General features: G+C 57.6%; 11 protein-coding genes across 19 annotated transcripts; 6 read left to right on the top strand and 5 right to left on the bottom strand.

Annotated features, from left to right (window-relative positions):
• The first annotated feature begins 252 nt into the window (after positions 1 to 252).
• On the top strand, positions 253 to 1,740 carry H310_12143 (hypothetical protein). The gene is made up of 2 exons (XM_008879121.1): positions 253 to 502; positions 554 to 1,740. The coding sequence occupies exons 1-2, from the start codon at positions 329 to 331 to the stop codon at positions 1,529 to 1,531; spliced, it is 1,152 nt and encodes a 383-aa protein (XP_008877343.1). The 5' UTR covers positions 253 to 328; the 3' UTR covers positions 1,532 to 1,740.
• Positions 1,669 to 3,162, bottom strand: H310_12142 (hypothetical protein). The gene is made up of 4 exons (XM_008879120.1): positions 2,743 to 3,162; positions 2,173 to 2,692; positions 2,022 to 2,110; positions 1,669 to 1,968 (listed from the first exon to the last, which is right to left on the bottom strand). The coding sequence occupies exons 1-4, from the start codon at positions 2,941 to 2,943 to the stop codon at positions 1,858 to 1,860; spliced, it is 921 nt and encodes a 306-aa protein (XP_008877342.1). The 5' UTR covers positions 2,944 to 3,162; the 3' UTR covers positions 1,669 to 1,857.
• Positions 3,163 to 4,704: 1,542 nt separating this feature from the next.
• Positions 4,705 to 6,741, top strand: H310_12141 (hypothetical protein; the record flags this gene model as incomplete). The annotated part of the gene is made up of 1 exon (XM_008879119.1): positions 4,705 to 6,741. One exon carries the CDS (start codon positions 4,705 to 4,707, stop codon positions 6,739 to 6,741), a length of 2,037 nt encoding a protein of 678 aa, XP_008877341.1.
• Positions 6,742 to 8,037: 1,296 nt separating this feature from the next.
• Positions 8,038 to 9,784, bottom strand: H310_12140 (hypothetical protein). The gene has a single exon (XM_008879118.1). It carries the CDS (start codon positions 9,654 to 9,656, stop codon positions 8,301 to 8,303), a length of 1,356 nt encoding a protein of 451 aa, XP_008877340.1. The 5' UTR covers positions 9,657 to 9,784; the 3' UTR covers positions 8,038 to 8,300.
• Positions 9,785 to 10,422: 638 nt separating this feature from the next.
• Positions 10,423 to 12,809, top strand: H310_12139 (hypothetical protein). Of its 3 annotated transcripts, none has more exons than XM_008879116.1 (10): positions 10,423 to 10,869; positions 10,927 to 11,022; positions 11,062 to 11,304; positions 11,350 to 11,427; positions 11,484 to 11,628; positions 11,679 to 11,857; positions 11,917 to 11,991; positions 12,039 to 12,224; positions 12,275 to 12,489; positions 12,544 to 12,809. In XM_008879116.1, the coding sequence occupies exons 1-10, from the start codon at positions 10,444 to 10,446 to the stop codon at positions 12,719 to 12,721; spliced, it is 1,821 nt and encodes a 606-aa protein (XP_008877338.1). In that variant the 5' UTR covers positions 10,423 to 10,443; the 3' UTR covers positions 12,722 to 12,809. The 3 variants fall into 3 exon arrangements, with proteins under 3 accessions (XP_008877338.1, XP_008877337.1, XP_008877339.1); XM_008879115.1 differs by having other exon boundaries at positions 10,431 to 10,869; positions 11,481 to 11,628; XM_008879117.1 differs by having other exon boundaries at positions 10,431 to 10,869; positions 11,481 to 11,628; positions 12,275 to 12,809.
• Positions 12,810 to 12,980: 171 nt separating this feature from the next.
• H310_12138 (hypothetical protein) lies at positions 12,981 to 14,002 on the bottom strand. Its single transcript, XM_008879114.1, has 2 exons — positions 13,402 to 14,002; positions 12,981 to 13,352 (listed from the first exon to the last, which is right to left on the bottom strand). Exons 1-2 carry the CDS (start codon positions 13,891 to 13,893, stop codon positions 13,053 to 13,055), a joined length of 792 nt encoding a protein of 263 aa, XP_008877336.1. The 5' UTR covers positions 13,894 to 14,002; the 3' UTR covers positions 12,981 to 13,052.
• Positions 14,003 to 14,117: 115 nt separating this feature from the next.
• Positions 14,118 to 15,564, top strand: H310_12137 (hypothetical protein). The gene is made up of 4 exons (XM_008879113.1): positions 14,118 to 14,394; positions 14,442 to 14,626; positions 14,691 to 14,846; positions 14,899 to 15,564. Exons 1-4 carry the CDS (start codon positions 14,142 to 14,144, stop codon positions 15,253 to 15,255), a joined length of 951 nt encoding a protein of 316 aa, XP_008877335.1. The 5' UTR covers positions 14,118 to 14,141; the 3' UTR covers positions 15,256 to 15,564.
• H310_12136 (hypothetical protein) lies at positions 14,847 to 17,952 on the bottom strand. The gene is made up of 6 exons (XM_008879112.1): positions 16,973 to 17,952; positions 16,884 to 16,920; positions 16,600 to 16,832; positions 16,063 to 16,498; positions 15,771 to 16,012; positions 14,847 to 15,693 (listed from the first exon to the last, which is right to left on the bottom strand). The coding sequence occupies exons 1-6, from the start codon at positions 17,387 to 17,389 to the stop codon at positions 15,265 to 15,267; spliced, it is 1,794 nt and encodes a 597-aa protein (XP_008877334.1). The 5' UTR covers positions 17,390 to 17,952; the 3' UTR covers positions 14,847 to 15,264.
• Positions 17,953 to 18,020: 68 nt separating this feature from the next.
• Positions 18,021 to 21,823, top strand: H310_12135 (hypothetical protein). 5 transcript variants are annotated; one of them, XM_008879107.1, is made up of 17 exons: positions 18,021 to 18,559; positions 18,602 to 18,656; positions 18,712 to 18,832; positions 18,894 to 18,977; positions 19,031 to 19,163; positions 19,218 to 19,358; positions 19,402 to 19,514; positions 19,566 to 19,700; positions 19,750 to 19,839; positions 19,906 to 19,991; positions 20,047 to 20,335; positions 20,398 to 20,502; positions 20,548 to 20,697; positions 20,751 to 20,836; positions 20,884 to 21,016; positions 21,143 to 21,208; positions 21,258 to 21,823. In XM_008879107.1, the coding sequence occupies exons 1-17, from the start codon at positions 18,271 to 18,273 to the stop codon at positions 21,552 to 21,554; spliced, it is 2,373 nt and encodes a 790-aa protein (XP_008877329.1). In that variant the 5' UTR covers positions 18,021 to 18,270; the 3' UTR covers positions 21,555 to 21,823. The 5 variants fall into 5 exon arrangements, with proteins under 5 accessions (XP_008877329.1, XP_008877330.1, XP_008877333.1 ...); XM_008879108.1 differs by having other exon boundaries at positions 18,602 to 18,832; XM_008879111.1 differs by having other exon boundaries at positions 18,021 to 18,656.
• A 110-nt stretch (positions 21,824 to 21,933) lies between these two features.
• Positions 21,934 to 23,076, top strand: H310_12134 (hypothetical protein). The gene is made up of 5 exons (XM_008879106.1): positions 21,934 to 22,277; positions 22,322 to 22,390; positions 22,455 to 22,568; positions 22,619 to 22,699; positions 22,756 to 23,076. The coding sequence occupies exons 1-5, from the start codon at positions 21,953 to 21,955 to the stop codon at positions 22,851 to 22,853; spliced, it is 687 nt and encodes a 228-aa protein (XP_008877328.1). The 5' UTR covers positions 21,934 to 21,952; the 3' UTR covers positions 22,854 to 23,076.
• A 1,740-nt stretch (positions 23,077 to 24,816) lies between these two features.
• H310_12133 (hypothetical protein) lies at positions 24,817 to 26,372 on the bottom strand. 3 transcript variants are annotated; one of them, XM_008879104.1, is made up of 3 exons: positions 25,713 to 26,372; positions 25,020 to 25,645; positions 24,817 to 24,967 (listed from the first exon to the last, which is right to left on the bottom strand). In XM_008879104.1, exons 1-2 carry the CDS (start codon positions 26,030 to 26,032, stop codon positions 25,177 to 25,179), a joined length of 789 nt encoding a protein of 262 aa, XP_008877326.1. In that variant the 5' UTR covers positions 26,033 to 26,372; the 3' UTR covers positions 24,817 to 24,967; positions 25,020 to 25,176. The 3 variants fall into 3 exon arrangements, with proteins under 3 accessions (XP_008877326.1, XP_008877327.1, XP_008877325.1); XM_008879105.1 differs by having other exon boundaries at positions 24,817 to 25,176; positions 25,266 to 25,645; XM_008879103.1 differs by having other exon boundaries at positions 24,817 to 25,645.
• Between the last annotated feature and the right edge of the window lie 536 nt (positions 26,373 to 26,908).

The following is a 26,908-nucleotide window of genomic DNA, read 5'->3' as shown; positions in this document are numbered from 1 at the left end:
GCGGATCATCGCTATTTTGAACGTTCTACTTCAACTATCAGAATACGTCTGGTCTTGGTCGGAATAGCGTCTTGGAAGTGGACTGTTTTGACGAAGTCAACAGCCAATCAAAATCGTCCGATTCCGGACGGGTGCCAATCAAGAGCGCCGACGGGAATAAAACGTACGTTAAACCTCCCAGAGACGCCCACCCCGTGCTTGTTTAAACGTGTTACTCAGGCGCGTCAGCACCGTCGCCAGCCCTGTACTCACTGCATGTGGTGGCGCATGGCACAGGCCGAGCACACTCGGCGAGTTGCACAATTGGCATTTGCAGCAACGTCGAACGATGGAGGTGCGTGCGAAGAACGTTGTGATCCACGTCTCAAAGGCGAGCGTGGGGGACGTCGCTCTGAGGCGCTTGCAAGGGCGCACCCACCACGTCGCCAAGTCCAAGCGCAATCGGTGCAATGAATGCTCCGCGCGACTTGTCTTCTTCTGGAACAAGCGCAATTGTCACATGGTACGATGGTCCACCATCTCTTCTGAACAACGCTGATGGGGAAGCGTCTAGTGCGGCGAAGTTGTGTGCACGACATGCCGCCGGGTCGTCGTCGTAGACCGGCCTCGGTCATTCAAACCGCATCCACCGCCTCCGATCGTCCAAGCCAAAGTGTGCCAGCATTGCATCGACGCCCACTTTAGCAAACCCACGTCTCCCCATCCTCACCCGTCCAAGGGTACAAAAGCCACGGAACAACACGCTCCACAGCGCACGGCTACGAAAATCTGGCTACAGAACATCGTTACGAGCAAGCAGCCGCGCCAAGAGTCGCGGCGCAGCGGTCGCCACTCCGTCCACCGCTCGTCGGTCCATCGCCCCATGCGCAATCACGCATTCGACTCGCCGCGTGTCCGGCGAACGTCTCGACACAGCCAACGGCTGTACGTGGCCCCAAGACCAAGCAAATGGAACAACCCTTGGAGCCCGCCGCCGATGCTCGCGGACGAAAGCGAACGACTGCGAACGCTGCGGACTTTCCACATCTTGGACACGCCAGGCGAAGACATTTGCGACATCCTGTGCGACCTCGCGGCCACAACGTACGCGTGTCCTGTGGCTGGCGTCACCTTCATGGACAAGGACCGGCAATGGTTCAAGGCTCGCCACGGGCTCAAGCAAAACGAAATTCCGCGTAAGGTCGCGTTGTGTGCGCATGCGCTGGTGAACCCCACGGCGCCGATGGTGGTGCTGAACGCGGCCGAGGACCCCCGCTTCGCCAAGAACCCCCTCGTGACAGGCCAGGCCCAGTTCAGGTTTTACATGAGCGTACCGATTTCTACGACACTTGGCCACGCGATCGGGACGGTCTTCGTGGCCGACACCAAGCCTCGCCAGCGCGCCGACGTCGACGAACTCGAGAAGCTCGCCCAAGCGGTGTTGCAGTATCTCATGGACCGGCTGAACAAGACCGACGGAAGCGACGATGACGTGGTCGCAGCCCACCTGCGCGACAACAACCAAAGCGGCTTGTGTGGAGTCGACGTATAGCTCTTCTCTGTTATGTACTTGTGTTGTCAGCGCTGCAGGTCCATCCATCGAGAGAGACTAGCGATGGGGTTGTAACTCGATAGCCCGTTCCACGACGGCCCATGGCGACAACTTAACTCCACTCGGCACACACACTTTCGATGAGGCGTCGAAGATGACGATTGTCAGGCAAGCATGCAGCGATTTTGAACGGATGCAGAGTTTACCGCCGTGGACCATCCATCGGCAGTGAGAGCACGGTCACACATCCACACTTGCTTCGTTTCAGGCATATGCATCCGTCACTTGCCCTACCTTCGAGCACAAGACAAATGACATGGAAGGTGCTACGGCGACGTGTCGATCCGCGAGTCGGTCGCCGTGGTCTGCTGCGCTTTCAGGTCTTGCACGCGCTGCTTGAGCGCGTCCGTCGCTTCTTGCAAAGCCTTGTCGACGAGCTAACCGAAAGAAACCCGTCAGCAGCCCAAACCTCGAACTGCTTCCGTCGTACCCGTGGCGTGGTGCGGACGACGTTGCCGTCTTCGGTGTCCGAGGCATGTCCCGACGGTCCGGATTTCGTCTTGCCCCGCAAGAGCCGCCCTGCCAACACACATCGACACGGATCAGCTCGACAATGGACGGCGAAGCACACGACATCTTACCTTGCGCCTTTATGAGTCGGCGAGTACGCGCCGTATCGAATTCGAGAAGCAAGTGCTTCTCTTCACGGGAAAGAAACATGAACGCGAGTACGTCGTCCTCCGAGAATTCGTCTCCCGTGGCCACCGAGTCTGTGGGGTCGTTGCTCGCCGGAACTGGCAAGCCCACTGACGATTCGACATGGTCATGCGGTTGCAGTGGATCTGTCATGGCTTCCGTCGAGAGCGGGGCTGCACTCGATGGCTGCGACGACGGCGGAAGGAGTGCGTCGATTTTCTTGGCAGCCACCTTGATCGCTGTGTGCAGCATGCTCTCGGAGTACCCCGGCTGCCGCTGCATCCATTCCTTGAGTGCATGTGCCGTCGCTTGCAGCGCGTTGTGGGCGTCTTCCCGCTGTAGTGTTTGAATCGAGACCCCGCCAAAGAGCACATCGTCGGCAAATCCGTGTGCCGCCAGTTTCTTGGACGTAGGCGGCAATTCAATCCGCGGAATCGCCTGGCGAAGGTGGCCGTCCATGGCATTCTACGTCCAAATTCGATGAGTTTTCTCTCTCACGTTGTAATCATACGCACGGGTTCAAATTCCACGCCATGCAGCAGGTACGATGGGACGTTGCGCTCGTTGAGTGCAAAACAATGGGGACCATGGAGGCTCGAGCACGTGGTCACTGCTCTCTTTGGCATGGCGGCGACCACGGATGCAACAGCTTGACCGTGGACGCATCCAATGAAGGCGGCTACAGCCGTCCATGCATTCGTCGGTGGCAGCACCATCGTGTCCACTGGTCGTGATGTTCGAAAAGACGACGCATCAGCGACGTTGCAGTTACAGCGGGCACCAATCGAACGCGCATTGTGTGCTCGGGCGGAAACCACCGCGGCGACGCACTACAGTCACGAACGTGGCATCGACCGTGGCCATTCCGACGGCCTCATGCCCCCAAGACCATGTGCTTGCGGTCGTCGTGCGAATCTTTGCCATCATGAGAGCGGCCAGCCACATGGCAACGGAATCGTTTCCTGCAGGACATACATTCTCACACACCAATTCGTCTGGTCAAAATATCCGTCAGCTTTGACATGGGGACTTTGCCAAGGTACGACGTCCTGTGATATGGCGCGTGCTGGGCAGGGTAGGGCATGGCGCGGGAGGCGTATGAACTGAGACAAAAAGCGGGCGATTCGAAACGGGACGTATGCATAGTGGTTGACGTGAAGACACAACGCCTTTCCTTGTCAAAGCGTCGCTCGAAGATATGAATATAGATTAGAATATATCGTACCCGGGCAAACTACAGAAACCCATGTGGCACCATAAAAAGGTTTAGAAAAAATATCTTGAATAATGTATAGATTTTGTTGCACATGCTCAAAAATTCATGTGTTGACATTACATGTATCGTGACGGTCAGGATCACCTGGTTCACGCGCGTGCCTTGGACACATGTTTGTTGTCGGCCATGTTGGACAAGCGACGACATGTTTCGTCGGTGTGAGCTGCCGGTGTTTGGCATGTTCAGCGGTGCCTTTGCTATTTTCCAGACGCAAGCGACACCAGTCGGCGCTGGCAAGGACACAGCGGCTTGCGGGATGTTCACGTCGGCTTTCTTCCCTTGAAAGTAACATACCTCACGCGTTTATGTGCGGGGGTGCACATGTCACACAAGCTGGAGTTGTACGCCTGACATTTCAACGTGCTTTTGTGTGCTTTTCTGGGTGACGCCGTGTCTTTATGAGATAAAACCCGAGCACGTCCACAACGTCAAAGGATAGCCCGGGTATTTCTGCCTCCGGTGGACTATTCGATTGATTGATTCCAACCAAGGATAACGCATTGAGGCCATGTCGGATATTGTACCTCCAGGCCGGTGAATCCGGTCGCATCGACCATCGGGGGTATCCCGGTGGGTGACTGCGTCCGGGTTCAATATCTCTACCGGATGCGTTTATCGTTAAACGCATCCATCGTGCTAGGAGCGGAAGTGGAAAGGTCTGGGTCGGAAAGCACGTGGTGATGCGCCGCTTGCTTTGTTGACCAGATCCAGCGCCGATTTCTGCACCAGTCCACGGCCTGCTCGCCCCGTCCGTTCCGCAGGATCCTTGAAGGGGCCGGGCCAGTTGGGTGGGGGCGGCGCCACGGTGGCTCGTGTCCCGCTCATCTGGAGCATTTTTTCATTGCGTGCGAGCTCCCCCCCCGCGTGGGACGCGATGGGAACAAGGCATGCAACGGAGACGAGAAAGAAGGATGACGACGGCGAAGGGCCGCCGTGCCACCTCTGGGGACTGCGAGGCCCCAGCGAGTGTGCCTTGAAATCCGTCCCGTGTGTGCTGGCCGTGTAGGCGAAAGTGCAAGGCGAAATTGTTGAACATCAACAGAGTTTGCACATGGAGCGCCACATGGCGGCGGCGGAGGAGGCATCGACCGCAAGCTTCCACATCCACCAGACGACAGCCGCTGAGGTGGTACCTACATTTTCTTTGTCGACACACCAGCGCCACGGACGGTCACTTTTCAATTTGCACCGTTGCGCTGCTATGGAATCTCCACGTAAGGACGTCGGGGACTACAAGGAAGCAACCACTCCGTATGACCCCCTCGCGACGAAGGAAGGCGATATGGTCGGCGGCGAAGACGACTCGGCCATCAAGGCCAGCGACTTTCTCGCCATCACAGACGGGTTGGCGTACCCCCAAGTGACGGTCAAGTCGTTGGTTGTAGGGACAGTCATCGGTGCCTTCCTCAGCGTGCTCGGCATGTACTACGGACTCAAGATCGGTGTCGTGCCGTCGCTAAACGTGCTGGCCGGCGTCGGTGGCTTCATGTTGACCAACTGGTTCCTCAAGATGAAGATGTTTCGTGGGTATTTCTCCGTGCAAGAGAACGTTGTGATCCAAACGTGCGCCGTGGCGTGCTACTCGCTGGCGAGCCAGGGCGGGTTCACGTCTGGCATGCTCGCGCTCACGCAGCAAGTGTACGAGGACGTCGGCAACAAAACGGGCAACCTCGCGACGGACGTTGTCGACGTGACGTGGTTGCGCGCGTTCGGGTGGTGCAGCTCGATCGCGCTGTTTGGGTTTTTCATTTCGTTCCCGCTGCGCCGAAAAATGATCATCGAGAGCCGCCTGTTGTTCCCGAGCGGGACCGCGACGGCCGTCATGATTCAGACGCTGCACTCGTCCAAGGAAGCCGTCGAGTACCAATGGAACGTCCTGTTCAAGAGCGGGGTCGTCTCGTACTGCTGGTCCATCTTTGTCTACTGCTTTGAAGGCCTCGGCAGCTTTCCGATTTTTGGACTCAAGCCAATGAAGTACGGATGGTTGTGCGACTGGGCCCCGGGCACGTTTGCCATTTCCGTCATGCTGCCGTTCCGCGTCATGTCGTCTATCTTCTTCGGCACGATCATCTCATGGGCCATCATGACCCCGTACCTCGATGCGTACCACGGCAAGAGCCAAGGCGCCGATGCCTGGTTCGTTTCGACCAAGGTCGACGGTTTGAAGGCGTACTACACGTTCACGGCCGTGTCCGTGATCTGCGTCGATGCGCTCTACAGCATCGTCAAGGTCGTCATCGTGTTGTACAAATCGTGGCGCGACTCGCGCAACGCGGCGCCGATCGACAACGACGATGTCAAGTCGGTGGACGTGCAGCGCCAAGCGTACTTGGACAAGTTGTTTGACGCGACCCACGTGCCGACGCTCGTGTGGGTGTCGGGCCTTGTCGTGTTCGCCGCCGTCTCTGTGGTACTCATCTCTCTCATCTTTCCGTCCGTGCACTGGTGGAAGGTCCTCGTGTGCTGCTTGCTCATCCCGGTTTTTGCGATCGGGATCATCCAAGGCGTGGGCATGACGGACTGGAACATCTCGAGCGCCGTCGGCAAGCTCATCATCTTTATCATCGGTGGATGGTCCCAGGATGGCTCGATCATTGCCGGCCTCCTCATGTGTCAAATGGTGATTGTCGGATGCAGCCAAGCAGCGGATCTCATGCAGGATTTCAAGACCGGGTACCTCGTCGGCGCGTCGGCCAAGTCGATGATTGTATCGCAGATCTTTGGCGCCGTCATGTCGTGTGTCATTGTGCCGTCCGTGTGGATTATGATGACGTCGGCGTACACGATCCCCGGCGACGTGATCAAGGCCCCGTACGGCGAAGTGTACCGCATTCTCGGGATCACAGCAATCCAAGGCCTCGATGGGTTGCCCAAGTATTGCGGCATCTTCATGCTGATCGGTGCAATCTACACCGTCGTGTTCAACATGTTCATCGACATGTGCTCCGAGTCCAAGATCAAGGCCGTCCGCCACATTGCCAACAACTGTCCGATCCCCATGGCTGTCGCAATTGGCATGATCATCCCGGCCTCCTTCGGTCTCCAAGGCATCGTCGTCGCGCTCATCTGCGCGTACTGGAAACACGTGAACCCGGAACAGTTCCACAAAACACAGTACATTCTGGCCGCCGGGTTGATGGTGGGCGACGGGTTCTCGATCCTTACCCAGATCATCGTCACTGTGTCGGGCGGCGCCGCCCCCATGCACCTCGACTTCGGCATGGGCCCGGCCCAATAAGATATCACTTATGGTTCGTAATATATACTTCTCGTGCATCTTTCGCCAAGCGCCGCTGCATCGGAGGCGTCGCACGGCAACCGCGTCAACTTCCAAGGAATGGAGAGAGAACGACCATCTGCGACGCTAGCATTCACGCTCGCTCGTACCAGATGCAATCCATTCGACGGATGGATCAGAAATCAGCACATGACCACCACACTGGCAGACTGCCATCTCCACGTCCATCGCCCGGTCGGCCTCGGTGTGGCCGCTTGAAATTTGCGCGCTCTGCAGCCGAATTTGAAATGTCCAAATTTGGGATACATTTTCGGTTTTAGTCGTGATTTCAATCGAATATTTCAGGTCAAATGTGTCGTCAAACAAATATGCGAGGAATTGATTTGATTGGCTAGCATCTTCATGAATTTGCGAAAGAAATCATACGATTCAACACTTGAGCCAATCACAACGCTGCAATTAGACTTGAAGTTTGTATTTTTGATATTTAACCTTTGACCTCTTTTCATCCACAATTGGTTACTTCCTCTGTTCCATATTATGCCGACATTTGCAAATCACACCTTTTCCATATTACTTGTGACATTTCAATCCGATTGGTCAACAAACGAGAAAACTACGTGTTATTGATTAAAATCCTGAATGGCCACTTAGCCAAGAAGCGAAGCAGGGCACGAGACATTGGACATGGGCGCCCTGGCACTACGCAAGGCATCCTTCCGCAAATGCGGCAAGCGATAGTGGTTGCCACCATTGTTCTCCAGAACTAGGCGCATGACTGCTTGCAACGTGAGGAACACGTTTGCAAGTGCATCGCCACCACAAAGTTCAAACGCAGCTTAGGTTGCATGAATGACCTCACCCAAAGATCGACTGACCAACTTGTACTGAAGCGTTTGGATCGAGGCAAAGAAACCCAGATCAAAGCATTGAGATCTGGGCTGTTTGGTGGAAGCTTGCAAATGATCGATTAGTTCATTGAGGTGACGGATCACCTCCATCTTCTTTGGTGCGAGAGCTCTCTGCCGATATGTTGCCGTGCCATGGATGTCGACTTGTTCAGGTCCTGGAAATTTTAATTCTGTTAATTCACATTTCGTAATCTTATTCGGAGTCTCGATGGCGAAGTCAAAATTGGGCGCCAAAACTTGCTTTTCGCGCCTTGCAGTCAATAGGCCTTTCCTCTAGATTTTGATTCTCTATTGAACATGATATGATTCGTCGAAATTGGACAAGAATTCAATTTTTGGGGGCACCTCGAAGCCAAATGTCGGCAGTAATATGGAACAGAGGAAGTACTTCTATTCTTGAGGACAAAACAATTTTGGAAATTAATTACAGATACTGTGCTAAGAATAAAAAAACCCAGTATTACAAGATTGAATTGTCTTGCTTCCGAACTGCTACCGAAGGCGATTACTTTGCGCCACCCGCGCCGATTGCTTGCAGTAAGCACAAGAGGAAGGCGTGGAGGGCCCAAGCACTCAATGGATGTCGGCCGCAAAGCAGTACCGCCAGCCACCGGGCCAGTATCGGCCACCCGTCCTGCATGAGGGACTTTACCAGTCAAACACGGACGCGAGCACGAGGTACACGTTGAGCCCGACGATGAAGGTACAGAGGGCGGCCGTAATAAGTTGCACGAACCACGAGCTTTTCCACTTGCCCATGATATCTTCTCGACCGGCAAACAGAGCGAGTGGGACAAGCGCGAACGGGATGCAGAAACTCAACACAACCTGGCTGAACACGAGCGCTTGGGTCGGGTCCGCACCGGAAACGATGATGAGCATCGACGGCACGAGCGTCACGGCGCGGCGAATCCATACGTTTACGTGGAAGTTGAGGAACCCGGCCATGATGACTTGGCCGGCGAGAGTACCGACAGCGGACGACGAGATGCCGCTGGCCAGCAACCCGATCGCGAACACATACGACGCCGCCTTTCCAAGCAGCGGCTCCAACGTCCTGTACGCGTTCTCAATCGAGTCCACGTCGGTGTACCCTGACGTGTTGAACGTCGCGGCCGCCATGATCAGCATCGACATGTTGACGAGGCCGGCGATGCCAAGGGCTATCACGATCCCGACAACTTCGTAGCGGAGGGGAGGGAACATGACATCGCCGTCATCCGACACGACAAAGCGACTCTGAGTCAGCGCCGAGTGCAAGTAGATCACGTGGGGCATCACCGTTGCGCCGACAATGCCCACGGCCAAAACTAAACTTTCCTTGCCTTCGAAACCGGGCACAAACGTGTGATACGCGACGTCGGCCCATGGAATGCTTGGCTGTAACGCTGTTTCCATGATGTAGCTCACGACGATCACCGACACCAGCATGAAAATGACAACTTCGAACGCTTGAATACGGTGCTGATGGACGTACAGAAGCACGAGAGTCATGCCGGCCGTGATGACGGCGCCCCACGCCAACGAAATCGAAAAAAGCAACTTGAACGCAATCGCCGCCCCGATGAACTCGGCCACGTCCGTCGCGATCGCAGCCACTTCCGCGGCAATCCACATTACCCAAACGACCCATTGTGGAAACTGGTCTGCGATTACCTCGGGCAAATTCTTCCCTGTCGCGATCCCGAGCTTGGCCGACAAAGTCTGAAACAGCATCGCCATCACGTTCGCCAACAAGATGACCCAGAGCAAGGTAAAGCTGTAGTTCGACCCCGCCTGGATGTTCGTCGCAAAGTTCCCTGGGTCCAGGTACGCCACGGACGCGACGAATGCAGACCCGAGTGCAGGAAGGATCTTCTGCATCAAAGTCGGTGGGGATGCCGGGATGTCAATGGCGTGAGAGGAGTCGACTTTCGTGTACGGGACATCTTGGCTGTCCGGGATCGACCCGGGAGGCGTGAGAGGTGATGTCTCTGTTTGCGCGGTGGCTGCTGTGGGCACCATCTAGTGTGTCAGCACGGCGGCAACTCCTTTGGCGCTTCAGCGGTCCTCGAGCAGATCGGATGTGCCGATTAAAATCCAACGTCAAGCATTAACTGGGGAAAACCTCCAAAATTAAATGCAACTTTGCCAACATTCAACATAAACATGACGTGCATTCAAAACCCCATCGCAGTGTGCTCTGCACGTCCTAGCGCTGCCCATGGCCACATCTAGGTCTAGACTTGCTTATTGCACCTACTGTGCTCAGCCGCTCCGTGACGTCGTACCGCACTGGAGAATTGATGTTGGTCATTTCCAACCTCCGTACCTGTCAAAAATTATACAAACATCTGACTCACTGCACCTAACGTGTACTACTAGTACACTGGAAAAAATGTGCTTGCGGAAGCGCGTGTAGACGACGCACCGCCATCGACATCTCTCGCAAGCCCTGAAAAGCTACAGCTAAGCTCTGCCGCACGCCAGACGACGCCCCCAATTCTATAATGAGATCATCATGATTGGGCCAGTCTGCTTAGCTGGCGCCCGCTTATTGGCCCACCCTTACCACCCACCGTATGGAAAATGCATTCGAGGCAATTGTCATGTACCGTAGTTACCTGACGGCAAACGAAACCTTCATCGTCAGCATGCATCCAGCTGGGAGAATCTCTGATACGGCGACGGCCACGAGCAAAAGCTCGACCGACTCCTTCGCAGAGCGCAGAGGCGACGAAAAAATCGAAGCCTTCGAAATCCGGATATTGTAACCGGTGTGGCAGTTACATTTTTAGTGTGAGTAGACACGATGCCGCCGTCGGCCGGCCTCCACGGGCTCACGCACTTGCTGGCGGGAGAAACCGAGTGGCGAAATATCCAAACGATCATAAAGACGACACTCCAAGCCGTGGCCAAGGTTGTGTCCAACCATGCTGTGATGTTGGAGACCATGGACGCCCGCATCGACCGTATCCAGGACGCAGCCATGTCGGCCCAGACGCTGCCGCCACCACGCGTCAACAACAACGATGACGGCACGGCGATGATTGTATCGCGGAAGGAATTCCTTGCTTTGGTCGCAGACGTCTGCAAGATGCAAAAGCGGGCCGTGTCGTCGGATGATGTCGAAGTGCGAGTTGTTGCCAGTGGCAACGAGCTCAAGCGACGACTCGAGCACACCATCACCCCTCTACAAGACGCACTGCGCGATATGGAAGACATGGTGACGAAACAGGTATCCATTGTGGCGATCGACCAACCAACGATGGACTGACGGGAAGTGAACGGGCAGGTCATGGCCCAGGCGACCGCCACGTTTGCTACCAAAGACGCGCTGCGGCAGCTCAAAGACGAAGTCATCGAGCGCCATACGGCTAAAACGGCAAAGGTTTGTACTAGGACTAGTGTGCCAACTTACCCTTCCTAGATGGAGCACCACATGGTGACGCGGAGGGACCTGGAAGCAGTGGAGGAGCGGGTGACCGCTGCGTCGAAAGCTCTTCATCGCACTCAAACATTACAAGTCAAAGATTCCGTCGGCCATTTAGAGCAAGGTCTGCGCAAGCACTTGGCGGATCACCTTGCCGCCGCGCGGGACGAATTGAAGAAGTTCAAGGCACAAGTGGACGAGTCAGTCGCTAGAACCGCCACCGACTGTCACGCCCACTTGGTACATACCTCGGACTGGACTTGCGTTGCATCATCGACGCCGTAGCGGCAGCGCGCGATGGCGTCCGATGTCAAAGTCGTCTTGTCCGACAAGGTGGACCGCGCCGAATTGGACTCGAGGGAGGTTGGTACATGCACACACGCGCGCGATCACAGCTGAACCATTGTCTTGCTTAGAAGCAGCTCGAGGACCGTGTGGGGGGTCGACTGGACGACGCCCTGCAGCAGGCCGTGGCAGAGTGGAAGCACGAAGTCGCCGCCGCATTGCACAAAAAGTGTCCCAAGGCGGACGTGGCAAAGCTGCTTGCTCGAAAAGTGAATCGAGGTGACGCACATGCAAGTGTCCGGCTTTCGTTCACGCATTGGTCTTGGCAGAGGACGTTGACGCGGCGTTCGCAGATAAAGTCACCCACACTGAGATGCAGGTTGTGCTGGGTGCTGCGATTACAGCCGTCCAAGACGAGGTCAAGCAGGAAATGCAGCAAATCCAGCGCGTGCTCGAAGGTAAGCTTCACGACCACGGCGAGATGGTGGCGCAGCACGTGCGCGACTTGGTACGTCGTCCTGTGTATCCATGGTGGTTTTTCATGGACAATGCATCCGTGTATCGTAGCAACACGAACAGGCACAGCACGCAGACGGGTGGACGGGAGCGCTTGAAGATATCCGCGGCAAAGTCGCCGTCAAGGTGACAAGTGTCGACCGCTGCTTCATTGCTCTCATGCGACTGTTCAGATGGGCATCAAAGATGCGTGCACGCTCCTCGACACAAAGTGCAACGTCGCCGACGTGAACGACGCGCTGGGGGCGCTGCAGGATACGATCCACACCAAGGCGGACGACGGCGACGTCCAGGCGCTTGTGGACGACGTCACGGGGCTTCGAAAACAACTCCGCGGCGAACTCTGTGTTGGCCGTTGGGTGCGTGCGACGCAATCCCTTGCACACTCAAGCGACGTCATGCGCGGTAGATCTGGAAGACGGGGCGGCCCACAGACCGCCACACCATCGCATGGACCGTGCAAGTTGTCAACACCAACCCCGACGTGTTTGCGTGGGAGAAAGGATCGGACCACGTGACGGCTATCGTGCCGGGGTTGTACCAACTGCAAGCAAGCTTCTTCACCGACTACGCTCCGACGCTGCAAGTCCTCGTCAACGGCGAGCCCGCTTTCGTCGTGCAAGGGTTGGCAGTGCACGAGAGATCGCGGCGTGTGATGACGACGTGCGTGCGTCGTAGGGAGAAGGGCGATGCCTTGGGACCGCACGGCCAGCGACGTCGGCGCCGGCACACGGCAGGCAACGTGACTGGCATCTCGTTGTGCGATTTTCTCGCGTTGCCTCCTCGCGCAACAGTGTCCGTGACGTACGATATCGACGAGCGAGCCCAGGGATTCCTCACGCTGCGCAAGCTGTAGTCCTGATAAGCGAATAAACTACAGTCGCCGACGAAATGTCCCCGTCGCGGTAACGATGGCTACGCACGGTCTGCTTCGTGGCAACGTATCGGGCAAGATACCACGCTGTCTGTGCGATCTCACGACACTGTCGTTCAGGTGACATGCGCCGCAGAGGATGACGCACCGCAAAGGTGCCACATCGCCGTCCGGCGGATGCCTGTGACGAAGGACTCGAGAGGGAGCGCCAATCCACCATGCATGCCATTCACGCAGCACGTCCATTGAAGCGTGAATTGAAGGGGTTTTGATCGGCGAGCTACTGCCAGGTACATCACATGCGGGCGCTTTGTCACGCCCACTTTTGCGTGATCGCAGCACCAAGGAGCCCTGCCGCTTGCAACGTCGCGTCCATGTCCGTGATGGGCTTGGGTGGAAACCCGGCGAGAAGGACGTACGGTTGTGTGGCGGCGCCTTCGCGACGGATGATGGCATGAAGGTCGCGGACGGTGTGCAGCGCCGAGTTGAGCGTTTCTCGGACGCGGCCGCCAGTGGCAAGGCGGATTTGAAGCACAGTCGTGGGCTGGGTGGTGTCCACGGGCTTGCAAGTACCAGACGCGTTGGTGTCTCGAACGATGGCGCTCACATCAACCTACGTTCCGCCCTCGTGAGTATGATGCATGTGACGACCTGAAGCTTACTGCCGACGCGCCCATCGTTTGTCCAGCACCGGCAAACGCTTCGTATTGTGGCTTTGGTTTGCCCTGATACTGCTCGTGGCGCTTGTCGACGAGAGAAATATCGACGTGCTCTCCGCGCTGGTGCAACGCTTCCAACTCGCGTGGGACGTGGCCGCGCTCGATCGCACTGAGAAACTCGCGGTTGCTCTCGTCGTCACGGCGACGGTATTCTCCGTCATCGACAGTGAACCCCTCTGCATAGAATGTAATAACGTGCGCTGGAACAATCGCGGCACCGCCGCTGTCGCCACCATTGGCTGCAAGACCTTGTTGCTGTGCACGGGAGATGATGTTGTCGACATTCGGGTTACCATGACCCATAGGGTTGCCGTACACGCTCAAGCCGCTCCCACCACCATGCGACGACGTGCCGCCGGTGTAGTAGGACTGTTTTTCTTCGTCATCGTCCTTCTGCTCACCGCGCAGGCGGCCGAACCCGAAGACGTTGGCCATCGGCAATTGTGACACTTCTGCGGCTGACCGTTCTCGCACCGGAATGGCGATATAAAGTAACCGGTGGATCCCTCTCCGCTATGCATATATCCAGAGCGATATAATAAATCTCTATGATGAACATTTGGAGCATATCTTGAACAATATATCATTCCGTTCAGTTATATAAAAATCGGGTATATTGGACCATAATGAAATGAAGTGCTTTGGGCCAAGATTTCATGGAAATCGCGAAACGCCATCACACGATGGAGGGTGAAACCCGCGTCCGCCGCGCGACGGCCGACGAGCGCGACGTCGTGGAAGCTTTCCTTCGTGCGGCATACGTGGAATCCGGCAAGTCCTTTCCGTTCGTTCAACATACCAAGCAAGATGCGTGGATGTTTGTGGCAGAAGACAGCCATGGCGACACCGTTGCCGCGACCAGCGCTGTGTGGGACCCAGTGATGTCGACCGTCACGATGGAGCACGTCGCCGTAGCTTTGCATTGGCGCAACCAAGGTTTGAACGATGCTCCACGATGCATATCTCCCTCACGAGTATTCCAGGCGTTGGGTCTCAACTGCTCGCCGGCGTGGATGCGTTCGTCCAGGTCGAAATACCAACATGCAAGTACCTCGCATTCATCACGGACGCGTCACCCAAGATGGAAGCATGGGCACGTGATCGCTTATTCCGCGAAGTGTCGGGTGGCTTCCTGCCAGATGCTACAGGCCGCTACGTTGTGTACCGCGTACGTCCACGATTCCCACGAGTGTGCTACATGATGCCATGTCTCCATGTCGATGGCGCAGAAGTGCTTGATGACCGCAGACCAGAAAGAGTCCCATGACATCATGGGTGACTTCCTCGCGCAAGTGATCGATCACGACGACATGGCACGGAGTGATTCCGCGCAGCCCAACGATCTCCACCAGGACGAGCCCAGCGTCCTTGCGTCCCTCCTGACAAAAGTCGCGACTCCATCACGTCCATCCCATTCACATCTTTACCGTTGCATCGTAGGTTTCGCTGGGAAAATTCCAAGCCATTGCAACGTCGCTGGATGCCGAGGCGAGCGCGTCGGATGCCGGGCTCCGCGTGGAGTGGAGCGAGTTGGATGGATTCGTCCATGAGACGCCGTTCCCTTGTGCGAGCCCTGGCGACGACAACGACCCATCACTCGATTCGCTCGTGCGGTTGCTCATGCATCAACTCAAGGATCCGGCGCAACGTCGTCCGCTCTTCGACGACCCATCCATCGCGACGACCGATTCCACGACGATCGCTGCGGCGCGGGCCATCCACCAAACCGCCAAACCCGACGAGACTTGCCTCCCATTGCCACCCACCCACAAGGAGACGATTCATCATCGGGTTTAAATACGCGCTTTACAGGAAATGCTGCATGACCGCACGCAACCCATACATGAGCCCGGCCTGCTTGCGCGCCTCGGCCGCCAGCAATGTCACGTGGCATTTCTCCGACGCCGTCAGCGTGTGGCTAAAGTGCTCGACGTCCTTGGCAGCGACGCGCCACGGCGTGCATGCGACCTTCTTGACGAATTGCTTGGTTGGCCGGTTCAAGTAGATGTTGACGTTGCGGTAGTCGTAGTCGTCATGACAGATGCCGTAAATGCGATGCACGTAGTACCAGATCGCATGGCGGAATGGCGTTGTGTCGACATGGGACTCGTTTTGGGCGGCATCGTCATCGTGCTGGTTCGGGTGGGTCGATTCGAGCACCTGGTGGGGGGCTTTGCCGTACGTACGATACGTCAGCGTCATCGTGAGCTTGAACAAGTCTTCCAGGATCGCTCCCTACTCGACCATCATCGACGTGAGTCGTCCTGGCTGCTTCGATGCCATGCCGTTGACCATAACATGGAGAAGCGTACCCCCGGGCCGGGAAAGTATCGACTCACAAGGGAGAAGCAATGCTCGTCCCATGAAAAGTCCTCCGTGTGCAGCACGTTGTACTCGGTCGACCGCACGTCAAAGTCGACGTATTCGTCAATGGTTTCGCTGCAGTAGTGCCACAGGTCGCCCTTTCGCGGCGCCACCGCCGGCTCGATCGAGTCGTCGCGGGAATGGAGCCGTCTGGACGATACCCGGTGATGCTTGCCGCACCCGCTGCTGCCTACACAGACCAGCCCGTCAACGACGGGCACTTGGTTTTGCATGTCGCACCGGACAACGCTGCAGCAAGATCAAACGGCGCGTCATCGCCATCGTCGTCGTCGCTGCCATCACGCGCGTCGCCATCGTCGTCATCGCTGCTGCTGTCATCACTCGAGTTGTTTGGATCGCCGGCCGACGAATGGTGCGCTTGAAAGCGCGCGCGGAGCTCCGCTTCCTCCTCTTCCATCCGGACGTGATCGTACTCAGGTACGCCGGTGCTGCTGCACTCGCTCTTGCGGTCGCTAAGGCTGCTGCTCTTTCGACGGCTGCGCATAGTCGGGACAAACATCGACGTGCTCGAGAGGAATGTCATGTCGGGCTCGTCCACGCAGCCCAGACCGAGCGCAATGCTCGAAATCGAATGAAACATGCACATCACGACGATGGCGTGGACGAGCTCCGATACGGACCACGACGACCCGTCGCAGTCGGTCGTCGTTTGCAGCTATCAGGAACAACGTCAGGAGGTTCGTGCGCCGAGGTGTGATCCCGCGAGAGATTACGGCGGATGGATGGTGGAGGGGACGCTTTCAAATGGAGACGTACCAGCGCTGCAACGTCGTCGGACGTAATGAGCCACGGCTGGTGCGCCAAGAGCGCGTTCAAACTGTGCAGGCGCGCGAGCTTCGACGGCACGTAGTCGAGGCCATCCAGCCAGGCTGCGTCCCCGCCGTTGATGAGAAAGTAGTGCTGGTGCAAAATGCACACGTAATGGCATCGGTACTCGGACGCGGCCATGAGGGCGATGTAGTTGCGCCATTCCAGGGGAAGCGGGCCGTCTAGAACGATAGTCGACACAGTGAGGAGCTGTCCATCGAGCCGAAGCGTACCGCTGAGCATGATAGACGATATGAGGCTACGGTGGAGCTACAAGCGAACACGTTCGAATGACAACGAGGTGCGACGATCGAGAGCGAACCTTGAGGTAAGGAGTGTGCCACGCAAGCATCCGCGTGAGATGGGAGACGCGGCCGGACTGAAGGAAGCATTTGACAAAGATCGCTTCAAGGTCTGGGTCGTTGGCCGCGGTCACGTCGACGATCTCGTGTGGGTCCATGCAGTACGACACAGGGGAGTCGTCGTTGGAATCGTACGGTGTGTTGAGTTCGTCGAGGATGTCACGGCAGCCAGTTCGTACGTCTGGAAGCGGTGCGCCGCGTGCCAACCGCCGCAAAGTCGGCACATGGATGTCCAGCGTATGTGGGTCCATCTCGACCAGGTCGAGTCGGATTTTTTGGATCGCGGCGGCGCGTTGGCGGGCGTCTGAGCGCAGGAGGCGTCGAAAGAACCATTCCTTTCGCGCCGCAATGTGGTCGTCTCCACGGGAAGCATACATCCTCAGCAGTGTCGTGACTTGGCGCGGCGTCCACTCCTTCGTTCGCCCCAGGCAGTGGCGGTGGTCCGTCGCGAGGTCGGTTGGCCTTTGGCAATGGCACCACCACGTGGTGGCATGTAATTAAATTCTTCTGGTCCGTATATCTTGAGTTCTCTATGTCCCAATCCGCAATTTAATTCACGCTACTTCCATGTGGTGGCCAACCCCACCTTCTAACGGGAGAGTGAGGCCGTCGAGTGCACTCTCAACAAATTCCACAAGACACACACCGCGTCCTCGCGCGAACAACGGCGGCCGCGACTGCCACTACGTCGTAAGGCAAGACGCTGTATGGCTGAACACGGGCACTGACCAGTACGTATATGATGCGACGCCACGAGCGCACACAAGGCCACTCGCATGCCCACTCTCATGTGAGCGCATATGTGACAGCCGCCCAATCAAAACCCGACCGGCGCTTCCTGCGAACCATCATGCTGGGCACCTGCCAATGGTAGCGAGGCCCCCGTCGACATGGCGACGACTCTCGCGTCCCAGCCCCTTTCGCGCGTGCGGGACGCCGATGGAGTCACGATTTCGTCGAGGACGAGTTGTGTACTGTGCGCAAGTGCAAGAGCATCGACCGAATAGCAACTTCAAGTTGAAGTTCTCGGCATGCCATCGTTTCTCTGCGGGGTTCCAAGGATATGCCACAACGTCAGCGCAAAGAAGCACGGGTGTTGGGGGGAGCTGGGCTGATGCGTGGGCAGGAGACTTGCGATTAACTACGTATGTCGAGGGGGGAAGGATGGGTTGCGCGGAGGTGGGGGGCGCGGGCGAAACGGCGACGGTGACCTTTCAAGGGTTGTAACTGGGGCAATCGTGTTGAGCTGAGAGGCGCGATGCTCGGTGAATATGAGCCGGTGGCGCCGTACGATTTCGCAGGCGACGAAGCCGCCGTGACGGCCAAGTACCAGCGCGGGTCGAAGCTCGTTGCGTCGGTCTTTAACAAGTACCACAATGGATCACATCGCATAGTCGATGCCACGGTTATCGCAGCCCTCATGCGCGAAGAGGATGCCCTCTTTGGCCTCCAATGCCTCGTTGAACAAGGCCCTGCTGCCATATGCCGCGAGCGCAAGGAGTCGGAAGTTCGGACCATCGCGAGCCAGACGACCAAGGCTGTACAAGGTTTGGCAACTGGAATTGAATCCGTCGGCTTGATGCACGTAGGGAGCTGGATCCCCACGCTGTGTGGTGGACTCTTGGGGACGCCCAACACGATCATGTTTGTGGACTCGATCCCACCGCCGACGCATGATGTTCATGCGGTGGGGTGTTAGGCGCAATTGGGATAACCTCGGCGAGAAAAGTACACTCACGGCGATGCAAGAGTACCTCGAGTTGCTCGAGAAGTTGCTGCCTGGATGGGACGACCAGCCCATGTTTCCCGTTGCTCTCTCGGTGCGCATGGCGGGAATCGCCAAACGCCTGTGGAGTAGGTGGTCGCTGACGAGTACCACAGGATCATTTCTGGAAGGACGACGCAGCAGCGACCGCTTGCGCAGCGTGCCATGTTGATTTCTCGCTGCAGCGTCGGCGCCACCACGTACGTTCGTCAGCAATGCCACACATATCCATTCATGTGCTACACACTTGTAGTGCCGCATGTGCTTTGACATCTTTTGCCACGGGTGCTCGCCGCATGTGGTCGAGCTACAGCTGTCTCCCGGCGCCCCTGCCCGTCCGCTTCGCGTGTGCACACCATGCAAAGCAGCGATCGACAACGACAAACGTCCGTCCGCCTGCTCTCGTTCTGGCTCATAACCCGTGGAATTTGACCCCGCAGGCTTGATGGAAGTGCGCCGTTTGGTCCAAGAAAACCGAGACCTCAAAGCACGGATTCAGTCGATTGCGCATGACACGGACACGAGGGTTCACGCGCAGATGGCGGTCGCGGCGACCCTCCGCACGAACGCGATTGCTCAAGGTGCGATGCGCGACCCATCCATCGCTCACGATGGCCAGTGCAGGATGCAACATGACAGCGGTCGACAAGTCGATTCAGGACAAATGCCGCGATGATGACCCTGGCGCGGCTGTGCTCGATTTGCACATCAAGACACCGCCCGCGCACAAATTTCGCGTACGTGTGTCGCCGGCACGGCCGACTCAAAAGGTGTCCGCGCCGACGTAGCCGAGCGAATCTGTCGAAGCCAGCGAGCAACTGCGTGTGGCAAACCGACAGCTCGTGTTGTGCCTCAAAGTCGCCGAAACTCGAGCGAAGAAAGCGCTCGAAAGAGTCGACGCGACGACGGCCGTGCTACAAGAGGTACGCTGTGCCGCTGCAGCCACGCCGTTCGTGCAAACGTTCCCTGTAGGCCATTCAAAACCAGCGCAAACCATGGCGCCCCATTGCGCGGCTCGTTGTGCCGTTCTTGACGATTGTGGACCTCAAGCGTCTTGCACAGGTACGTCTTGCCAGGTCCTTCGTCTGCGCCACGCACGCCTGTCAACTCTTCCTTTGTCTTGCACAGTCGGCGCGGCCGTTCCAGGCATACATTGCCACCCACGACCTCGAACGGAGCTCGTGCTATCGCCGAGCGTTTCCTCACCACTTTCGGCAAGGCGAATGGAAGCGCGTACGACGTGGCCATGCTGACGACGACATGGTGTAGGCCGCAATTCTGGATGTGGCGCACCTGTTGCGATGCAGACACGCACAAGTACATTTGCGACTTGGCGGACGCCCTGTCGTCGCATCTCGGCCACCCATCCGATTCGGACGACGCGCTGCACTGGTCGTCGATTATGCTCAAGTCGTCCGCAACGTGGTCCGAAGCGTACTCGCTTGTGGTGGCGAAATGCGGCGCCGACGGAACCCTCGAGCACGACAAGCAAATCCTCGCCGACGTCCAGCGCACGTTTGGCCGGTCGTCGCTTCGAAAGCAAACCCGCAAGTTGGCGGTACGATGACGCTTGAACGTCGCACATGCGTGGTTCGGCTGAGATGGGCAGTGGCCGCGTAGCTGCATGCGGCCCAAGACGATGTCGACGCGAAGAAGGTTGCATTGGCCCGAGTTCTGCGCGCGTTTACAGCCACCCATTCGACCCTCGGCTACTGTCAAGGAATGGTACGATCGAGTCCACCGCGGCCGTCATGTTTGACTGTGGTGCAGAACTTTTTGGCCGCGTTTTTGTTGACAAACGTGCACTGGAACGAAGCGCAGGCGTTCTGGCTGCTCACTGCCGTGGCAGTGTCGCCGCAGTATCAACTCATGGAACTGTATCGCCCGGGCGTTCCCTTGCTCAACTTGCGCTTCTATCAGGTTGGTTTGTCGCGTCCATGCCGCCCTGCAGCGGCTCACGCGCCGACTTGTAGCTGCAGGCGCTGGTCCAGCAGCTTCTCCCCGACTTGCACGCGCATTTTGAGGCCCACGACTTTCACGTGAGCATGTGCGCGTCGGGGTATGTCGTCGTCTGGACGGTATCTGGATTCAGTGGCCTGTATCTAGGTGGTTCATGACGCTGTTCACCAACTGCGACACGTTGCCAGCAGACGCTGTCGTCCGCGTCCTCGACTGCTTCCTCGTGTACGGCTGGAAGTGCATCTTTCAAGTCGCGCTGGCGCTGCTTCAATTCCTCCAAGTACGATCGAGCTTTGATTTGTGGTCATGACGGCGTGGCGACGACCACCCATTCCAATGCGTGTGGACCAGCGATGGAGGATGGCCGCAGTGTGGTGTTTCATGGCCGGCTAACAGTCTCTCTTAGCCCGATCTTCTTCAAGTCGACTTTGAAGCGATTGTCGACGTGTTTTACACGCTCGACGACAATGCGGTACGCCGATGGATGCCCATGGTTTGGCTCACCACTTTGCGTTGTGCAGCTCATATTGCATCCCGAATACTTGATCCATGCAGCGCACGCGATGCCCGTGACGGATCAAATGCTGAACGAGCTCCAAGCAGCGTACGAGCTCGAGTTCCCCGGCACTCTTGGGTCGCTGCGGCCGTACGCGACCACGCCATCCGCCGTGCAAGTTGCAGGCAAGGCAGCGGCGACGCCAACGCGCCGCACGCGCTTGCTCCCGTCGCTCCTCACGGCGCTGTCCCTTTCGAATTCAAGTCCGACGGCGGTCGACGACGACGTCGGCATGCTCGATGTGAATTGCAAGATTTCGTGATTTTACCTAACAATCTGCTGCTTTTGACACGTGGCACACCTTCACGCGTCGCTGCTTTTGTATGTTTTCGTTCACGGTGATCTGTCTGTCGTTCGCTCGTCATGCGGTCGTCGACGACGTTGCCGTGGGCCGATGCGATCTGTGCCCTGCGCTCCAACACGTTCGGAGCCAACGGCTGATGGTCTCGCAATTCGGCGGGGCGGCCTTTGCCCAGCGCTTCGACATGGCACACAACGTCTCGCGGCAGGAGCGGAATTCGGAGTCGCGATTTTCATACATTGGTGTGATGGATGCATGCGCGCCGCCTCCCAACCATGCGAGAGGAGGATCTGCGCGACCGGCCAAGATGGAGGCGGCAACGACCGACGGGAAAGTCGACTTGACAGTTACATCCAGCCATGTCGAAGCGACCGACCGTGCCGGACTTCGGGAGCGTCGAGTACTGGGACAATCGGTACATCGAGGCGGGGGCACGAGCCAGGATGGAGTGGCTCTTCCCGTACAAAGACGTCCAGGGGTCGTTCGAGTCGTACTTGGGGCCAGACAAATCGGCCGTGCGCGTGTTGGTGCTCGGGTGCGGCACGAGCACGCTGGCCGACGACCTCCGACAGGCTGGTTTTCACCACGTGACGTGTATCGACTTTTCCGGCGCTGCCATCCGCTGCATGACGTCGGCTTCCTCCCCGCCCGCCGTGTCATCGACGCAACCTCCGCCGATTCAATGTACGATCCCTCGACAGCGCGCTGCATCTTGCCGTCGCACGTAGATATTCAAATGGACGTGCGCGACTTGACTGCCTTTGCCGACAACTCGTTCGACGTCGTGATCGACAAAGGTCCGGACCAGCCATCGTCTGCTCCATCCCCAGCGCTGCCGACAAAACCTTGGTGCTGGTGTAGGAGTGCTGGATTGTGTTGTGTGCGGCATCTCCAACTCGGTCGGCGCGACCAGGATGCTGTCCGAAGTGCGGCGGGTGCTCCAAGCCCCGTCCGGCGTCTTCTTCCTCTTCTCCAGTGCGTCGTCCACGTTGGCTGGTCATGATCGATATGTTCTTGCCATGTAGCTGGGTCCTACGCCACGCGTGTGCCGTACATCGAAGAAGCGTCGTCGCCACCCGCCTGGCACATCACGCCCGTCGTGCTGGGTAGTCTTGGAGTGCCACACATCTGGAGGAATCGAGCGTCACGATGCCTTGAATAGGCCAGCCGTCGCATGTGCTGGCGCTGATGCTTCGACCCGCGGACGGCCACCCGAGAGGCACACTTGCTGTACCATTCACGACACAGGCCAAGACGTAAAACGATGCCCAGACGTCGACGATGGCGCACGCAGCTCGACAAATGCGCTGCCCACGCAAACGTTTCATGGCGCACATTCGCATCCGACGTGACTCGATGCAATCGATCGATTCGGGGGCGTGTTGACGTGTGTACGTCGGACTCGCGAGTCGTGCCGAGCTGTAGAGTCTGTCGTCTTCCGATAAACGCTTGCCACATCGAGCCATCGATTCGACAAACGCTGCGTCTTGTACATGTCAAAGGCATCGGGAACCAACGGACTGCTGGTCTTGGACGGATTGCCACGCATACGTCTTGAGGCGGGTTTCCGCCCTCGACCAGGGGGCCGTGAGAACCCAAGCAGTGGATGGGACCCCAACTCTCCTCGCACACGACAACAGGTTGGTGGCGCTTGACCAACTCGAGCTTTTCCCAAACGGACGGCCCACGTTGGTCGTTCAGTTGCTCGTTCGCGCGACACACCCACTTTGACGGATGGTTTCATGTGATTGCGTTGAAAGCACCGTGGTCGGCCGCCGCGACGGCCCCGTCTGCACATGCGGCAGTCCATGTGGTCGGGCGGATGTACGTGGTAGTGAGAATGTCGTCGGCGGCAACCACGCCTCGGCGATCACACACGACATGAGTGGGTTTGTTCGTATGCGTGCCAGCGCCACGGCGACGGGTCTCGATTATAAGGCCCAAGCACGGATGGCTCCGTTTGTTGGGCGTACCCAAGGTCTGGTTGACGGATGGTGGCTCCCATGCCTCAGCGGCATTGTGGACAAGACGCGACGATGGATGGGAGCGCATCGCCACTTTTGCCACCCCGCTTTGCCCCTGGGCGATGGCACTATCGAGGTCGTCGTCGAGCGTGCGTTGAACTCGTTGTGCAGGGAAGTTGCGAAGTGGATCGGAATGGCCGAGTAAGGTCCAGTCGGCGCGACATCCACAACCTGCTGACCGACTTGGCGGCATGGCACCCACAACAGCAGCCTTCACGAGTTTGCCGGCATCGCTGACAGCTCTCGTTCGCCCTAGCAACCGCCAGTTGTCGCTTTGCTGGACAGGTCGGACCACCTTGTGCAAGTCCAACGGGTCATTGCACCTGCCAAGACGTGCTCCATGTCTGCCATCTACGGATGGGTTGAGAAGGCGGCCGTGATGTGAATCAAGATATCTGAAACCACAGATCGCGCTGGGGAACCGAGTGGTTGGAAGACTTGCGACGGCACGTGGCAGGTGATGGTCGCGTGGACTTCAAGACGTGTACCGGTGATGCTGTAGGTGACAGCTCATGATGACGACGATGGAGTGAGCGATATGGTGGGGGACGTTGAACGTATGTGGGGCCGCTCCCCTTTGGTAGGGGGGAAGTGCTCTTGGGCGAACCTCGGTTTGGGCCCTCACGTGCAGGAACGAGGGTGACAGTGGGGGAGGCATGACTCTCATGGAGCATCTCCCAATGGCCCAAGAACTCATGGAATGTCATGCTGTCAGCTCTGTGCTTTACTGTGTGCGCGCTCTCCGTTTCGGCATTGACGACGCCGGCCATGACACCGTTCCACGGCACGTCTGCTCGCCACCGCCGCGCCAACGACCCGTCCCAATGCATCGACGCGCTCAAGAGCGTTCCAGGCGTGGTCCGCAGCGGCGATGTCCAACATGCCCTCCTGCGTCCACACGTAGAGTGATGCCACCCAACGTCGTGCGGGTGCAATGCCGACCCGCCTCCGAAGTTTGGAACACCGTTCTGGGTGTGGGTTTTCGTTGGCATCGGGTCCATCGCGGGGGTCATCTGGCGCTGCGGCAGGGTGTCCGAGCTGAGTCTATCCAGTTCCCAACACGTTCCCCGACAGCCCGCAGTCGTCTGTGAGCCTCATGGCTTCGGTGGCGTCCCGGTGTCGCCATTGGGGCCAGCGAGGACAGCGTCCGGCGAAACTCTGGCCGATGGCCTATCTTGGCGATGACGGTGGTGCACGTCTGTGGACGCGGTGACTTGAATCGCACGCGTAACATTCATATATTCCGAGTTGGCAGTCGATGACTGTGATCTCAATCGTGTTGTCGTCCAACGTGAAAGCATGTCTAGAGTCGACGGTGGCGGTGTGGTGCCAGGCAATCGACGGAGCTTGCTACGGCAGCACACTGTCTGTCGAAGTAGGAGGTTCTGCGAGGGGCAGATACCATGCGTCGGACATCCCGGCACGGTCACGAGCTGCCGTGTTGAACGGCGGAAGTAGGTTGCCGCTGTAGTGTGATCGCACGAGGCGGTGAAAGGTCGGAAGCACGGGCTCGTCTTTTTGGGCACACACGTAGGTGAACCATCGCACGCCAGCTTCCACTAGGACGATCCAAACTGCATGACGTATTCTTGTACGGACCAACGAGTGCAAGGGGCCGCACGAAGCGAATGGATGCGTGAGTACGTACCATGCGTAACTTCTTCGGCGTGGTTTTTGGCCATGACAGTTAACGTCTTGTCGTCACCACATTTCGTGAAGCGCGCTACGGCCATCGGGTACGTGTCGAGACCGCGGGCCTCATGGACGAGGTGCACGAGCGCGAGGCGGGCGAGGATGTCTCCGGCCGTATCTGCCGCGCTGCCCCAAAGGCCGTCGTGGCCAGGGAGCGCGCCGTAGTACGAGTCCAGCTCGACGAGTCGAGTCGCCCAGCTTGTAAAGTGCTGGGATTCCTCATGGGCAATCCGAACAAAATCGTCGTAGAAGGACCGGGGCATGCCATTCAACGGGCCGAACCGACAGATCATGTCCCACATCAAGTCGATCGCGTAGCTTTCGGCGTGGGCGACACTAGGCCACCACGGTGTGAGGGAACGCAGGCGGCAAGGCTGGAACGACCTGCCTCGACGAGTCGTACCTATGTGCGAACGCTTTGCGGTTGCCTTGTTTCACCTTCTCCTTCTTCCCGACAATGCGCACGTAATCTGGACGTGATGGTGCATCTGGGATGTCGCTCAGATCGTCGTCGACGCTCATGATGACATTCAACTCGCCCGACTTCCACGCATTCGCGAACGCATGCGTCTTGGTGGCTTTCGCGAAGGCACAGCTCGTGTTGAGCACTTCGATCGCACACGAGACGAGCGACCGACTCGACAAGTCTGTAAGGTCACTCTCCGCCGCGCCGTTGGCGTCAGTGCTCGTTGCACGACCGTCCACGCGCGCCTCGCCCACCATCGAGTTGTCGGGATGCCAACATGCCGCGGACTTAATCAGTCGCACTTAATTGAGCCTTCACGGTGGCCAAGATGAAGTTGTTGGTTTCGTCGCGAACGGAGGAGGCGCAGGTGCCGCGCGCGACGGACGGCTCATCGCGGCCACGACACCGATGTCCGTCTAGCGGTGCAACGTGCCGTAGAAAACTGCTCCGACGTTGATCGGCGGCGAGGTATTGCTGCGAATTTAGTAAACGTCGCTACACTGAGGCAAGTGTAATCATGCACCACGCGTTGGGCGGACATTCAAGAAGCCGTCGTGGAAGCAGGTTCATTCCACATGCACCTGCGCCAATGGACCTTCGCTGTGGCAACATTACGTCTGAAACAGGAAATTGAACGGGTCATCCTTCATCCCGACTGGTCGATCATGGCAAAGAGAATGGACAGAGAAATTAAGGGCTGGTACGCCGTCGTCCCAAACGTAGTCATGACATGCGCTTGTCGAATCGTTGCAGGAAGCGCCTCGAATTCGGAAGCACACTTTGCCCCGCACAACCCCTGCGCATCATTCCAGGCTTCCCCTCCCGTTGTATCCCAGCGGCGATTGTACCCCATTTTCAAACGGTGGGCAAGTGGAAAGGCCTCTGGCCCTTCCACAGCTACGTGACTGTAATTGTAGTGCTAAGGCAGTGGTCAGAGCGCAACCTCCTTCGAACCAAGCAAGCTTCTGCGATGACCAAGCCGAGTGTCTCTGGCATAATCCTGACGATCCGTTGCAGAATCGTCAAGCAAAGTTCGTCTTGGACGTCAGAGAAGTCGCCACTAGAAGAAAACCAACTAGCTTCATTTAGACAAGTACAAGCGAGCAGATGGCCACCGTCGATGTGGTGGCGTT

Source organism: Aphanomyces invadans, assembly GCF_000520115.1.
Source record: "Aphanomyces invadans strain NJM9701 unplaced genomic scaffold supercont1.36, whole genome shotgun sequence".
NCBI classification, from domain to species: domain Eukaryota; phylum Oomycota; class Saprolegniomycetes; order Saprolegniales; family Verrucalvaceae; genus Aphanomyces; species Aphanomyces invadans.
This window is presented reverse-complemented; position numbering and strand designations above follow the sequence as displayed.

Excerpts from the sequence above, each read along its gene's own strand:
- H310_12142 (XM_008879120.1), bottom strand. The coding sequence starts at position 2,943 with ATGGTGCTGCCACCGACGAATGCATGGACGGCTGTAGCCGCCTTCATT. Across the intron at positions 2,693-2,742 it reads ATGGCGTGGAATTTGAACCC|AATGCCATGGACGGCCACCT; the intron begins GTGCGTATGATT and ends ATTTGGACGTAG. Across the intron at positions 1,969-2,021 it reads TCGTCCGCACCACGCCACGG|CTCGTCGACAAGGCTTTGCA; the intron begins GTACGACGGAAG and ends TCTTTCGGTTAG.
- H310_12133 (XM_008879105.1), bottom strand. The coding sequence starts at position 26,032 with ATGGTGGGCGAGGCGCGCGTGGACGGTCGTGCAACGAGCACTGACGCC. Across the intron at positions 25,646-25,712 it reads CGCAAAGCGTTCGCACATAG|TGTCGCCCACGCCGAAAGCT; the intron begins GTACGACTCGTC and ends GTGGTGGCCTAG. Across the intron at positions 25,177-25,265 it reads CGCCGAAGAAGTTACGCATG|TGGAAGCTGGCGTGCGATGG; the intron begins GTACGTACTCAC and ends GGATCGTCCTAG.
- H310_12136 (XM_008879112.1), bottom strand. The coding sequence starts at position 17,389 with ATGTATGCTTCCCGTGGAGACGACCACATTGCGGCGCGAAAGGAATGG. Across the intron at positions 16,921-16,972 it reads GGCACACTCCTTACCTCAAG|CTCCACCGTAGCCTCATATC; the intron begins GTTCGCTCTCGA and ends GTTCGCTTGTAG. Across the intron at positions 16,013-16,062 it reads TCTTGCTGCAGCGTTGTCCG|GCAGCAGCGGGTGCGGCAAG; the intron begins GTGCGACATGCA and ends TGGTCTGTGTAG.
- H310_12135 (XM_008879111.1), top strand. The coding sequence starts at position 18,271 with ATGCTCGGTGAATATGAGCCGGTGGCGCCGTACGATTTCGCAGGCGAC. Across the intron at positions 20,503-20,547 it reads TCGGCTACTGTCAAGGAATG|AACTTTTTGGCCGCGTTTTT; the intron begins GTACGATCGAGT and ends ACTGTGGTGCAG. Across the intron at positions 21,209-21,257 it reads ACACGCTCGACGACAATGCG|CTCATATTGCATCCCGAATA; the intron begins GTACGCCGATGG and ends TGCGTTGTGCAG.
- H310_12140 (XM_008879118.1), bottom strand. The coding sequence starts at position 9,656 with ATGGTGCCCACAGCAGCCACCGCGCAAACAGAGACATCACCTCTCACG.
- H310_12134 (XM_008879106.1), top strand. The coding sequence starts at position 21,953 with ATGTCGAAGCGACCGACCGTGCCGGACTTCGGGAGCGTCGAGTACTGG. Across the intron at positions 22,569-22,618 it reads CGTCTTCTTCCTCTTCTCCA|CTGGGTCCTACGCCACGCGT; the intron begins GTGCGTCGTCCA and ends CTTGCCATGTAG. Across the intron at positions 22,700-22,755 it reads CATCACGCCCGTCGTGCTGG|GCCAGCCGTCGCATGTGCTG; the intron begins GTAGTCTTGGAG and ends TGCCTTGAATAG.
- H310_12137 (XM_008879113.1), top strand. The coding sequence starts at position 14,142 with ATGGAGGGTGAAACCCGCGTCCGCCGCGCGACGGCCGACGAGCGCGAC. Across the intron at positions 14,395-14,441 it reads TTTGCATTGGCGCAACCAAG|GCGTTGGGTCTCAACTGCTC; the intron begins GTTTGAACGATG and ends CGAGTATTCCAG. Across the intron at positions 14,627-14,690 it reads GCCGCTACGTTGTGTACCGC|TGCTTGATGACCGCAGACCA; the intron begins GTACGTCCACGA and ends ATGGCGCAGAAG.
- H310_12139 (XM_008879117.1), top strand. The coding sequence starts at position 10,444 with ATGCCGCCGTCGGCCGGCCTCCACGGGCTCACGCACTTGCTGGCGGGA. Across the intron at positions 10,870-10,926 it reads AAGACATGGTGACGAAACAG|GTCATGGCCCAGGCGACCGC; the intron begins GTATCCATTGTG and ends GTGAACGGGCAG. Across the intron at positions 12,225-12,274 it reads AACTCTGTGTTGGCCGTTGG|ATCTGGAAGACGGGGCGGCC; the intron begins GTGCGTGCGACG and ends CATGCGCGGTAG.
- H310_12138 (XM_008879114.1), bottom strand. The coding sequence starts at position 13,893 with ATGGCCAACGTCTTCGGGTTCGGCCGCCTGCGCGGTGAGCAGAAGGAC. Across the intron at positions 13,353-13,401 it reads AAACGATGGGCGCGTCGGCA|GTTGATGTGAGCGCCATCGT; the intron begins GTAAGCTTCAGG and ends GGCGGAACGTAG.
- H310_12143 (XM_008879121.1), top strand. The coding sequence starts at position 329 with ATGGAGGTGCGTGCGAAGAACGTTGTGATCCACGTCTCAAAGGCGAGC. Across the intron at positions 503-553 it reads ACAAGCGCAATTGTCACATG|TGCGGCGAAGTTGTGTGCAC; the intron begins GTACGATGGTCC and ends GGAAGCGTCTAG.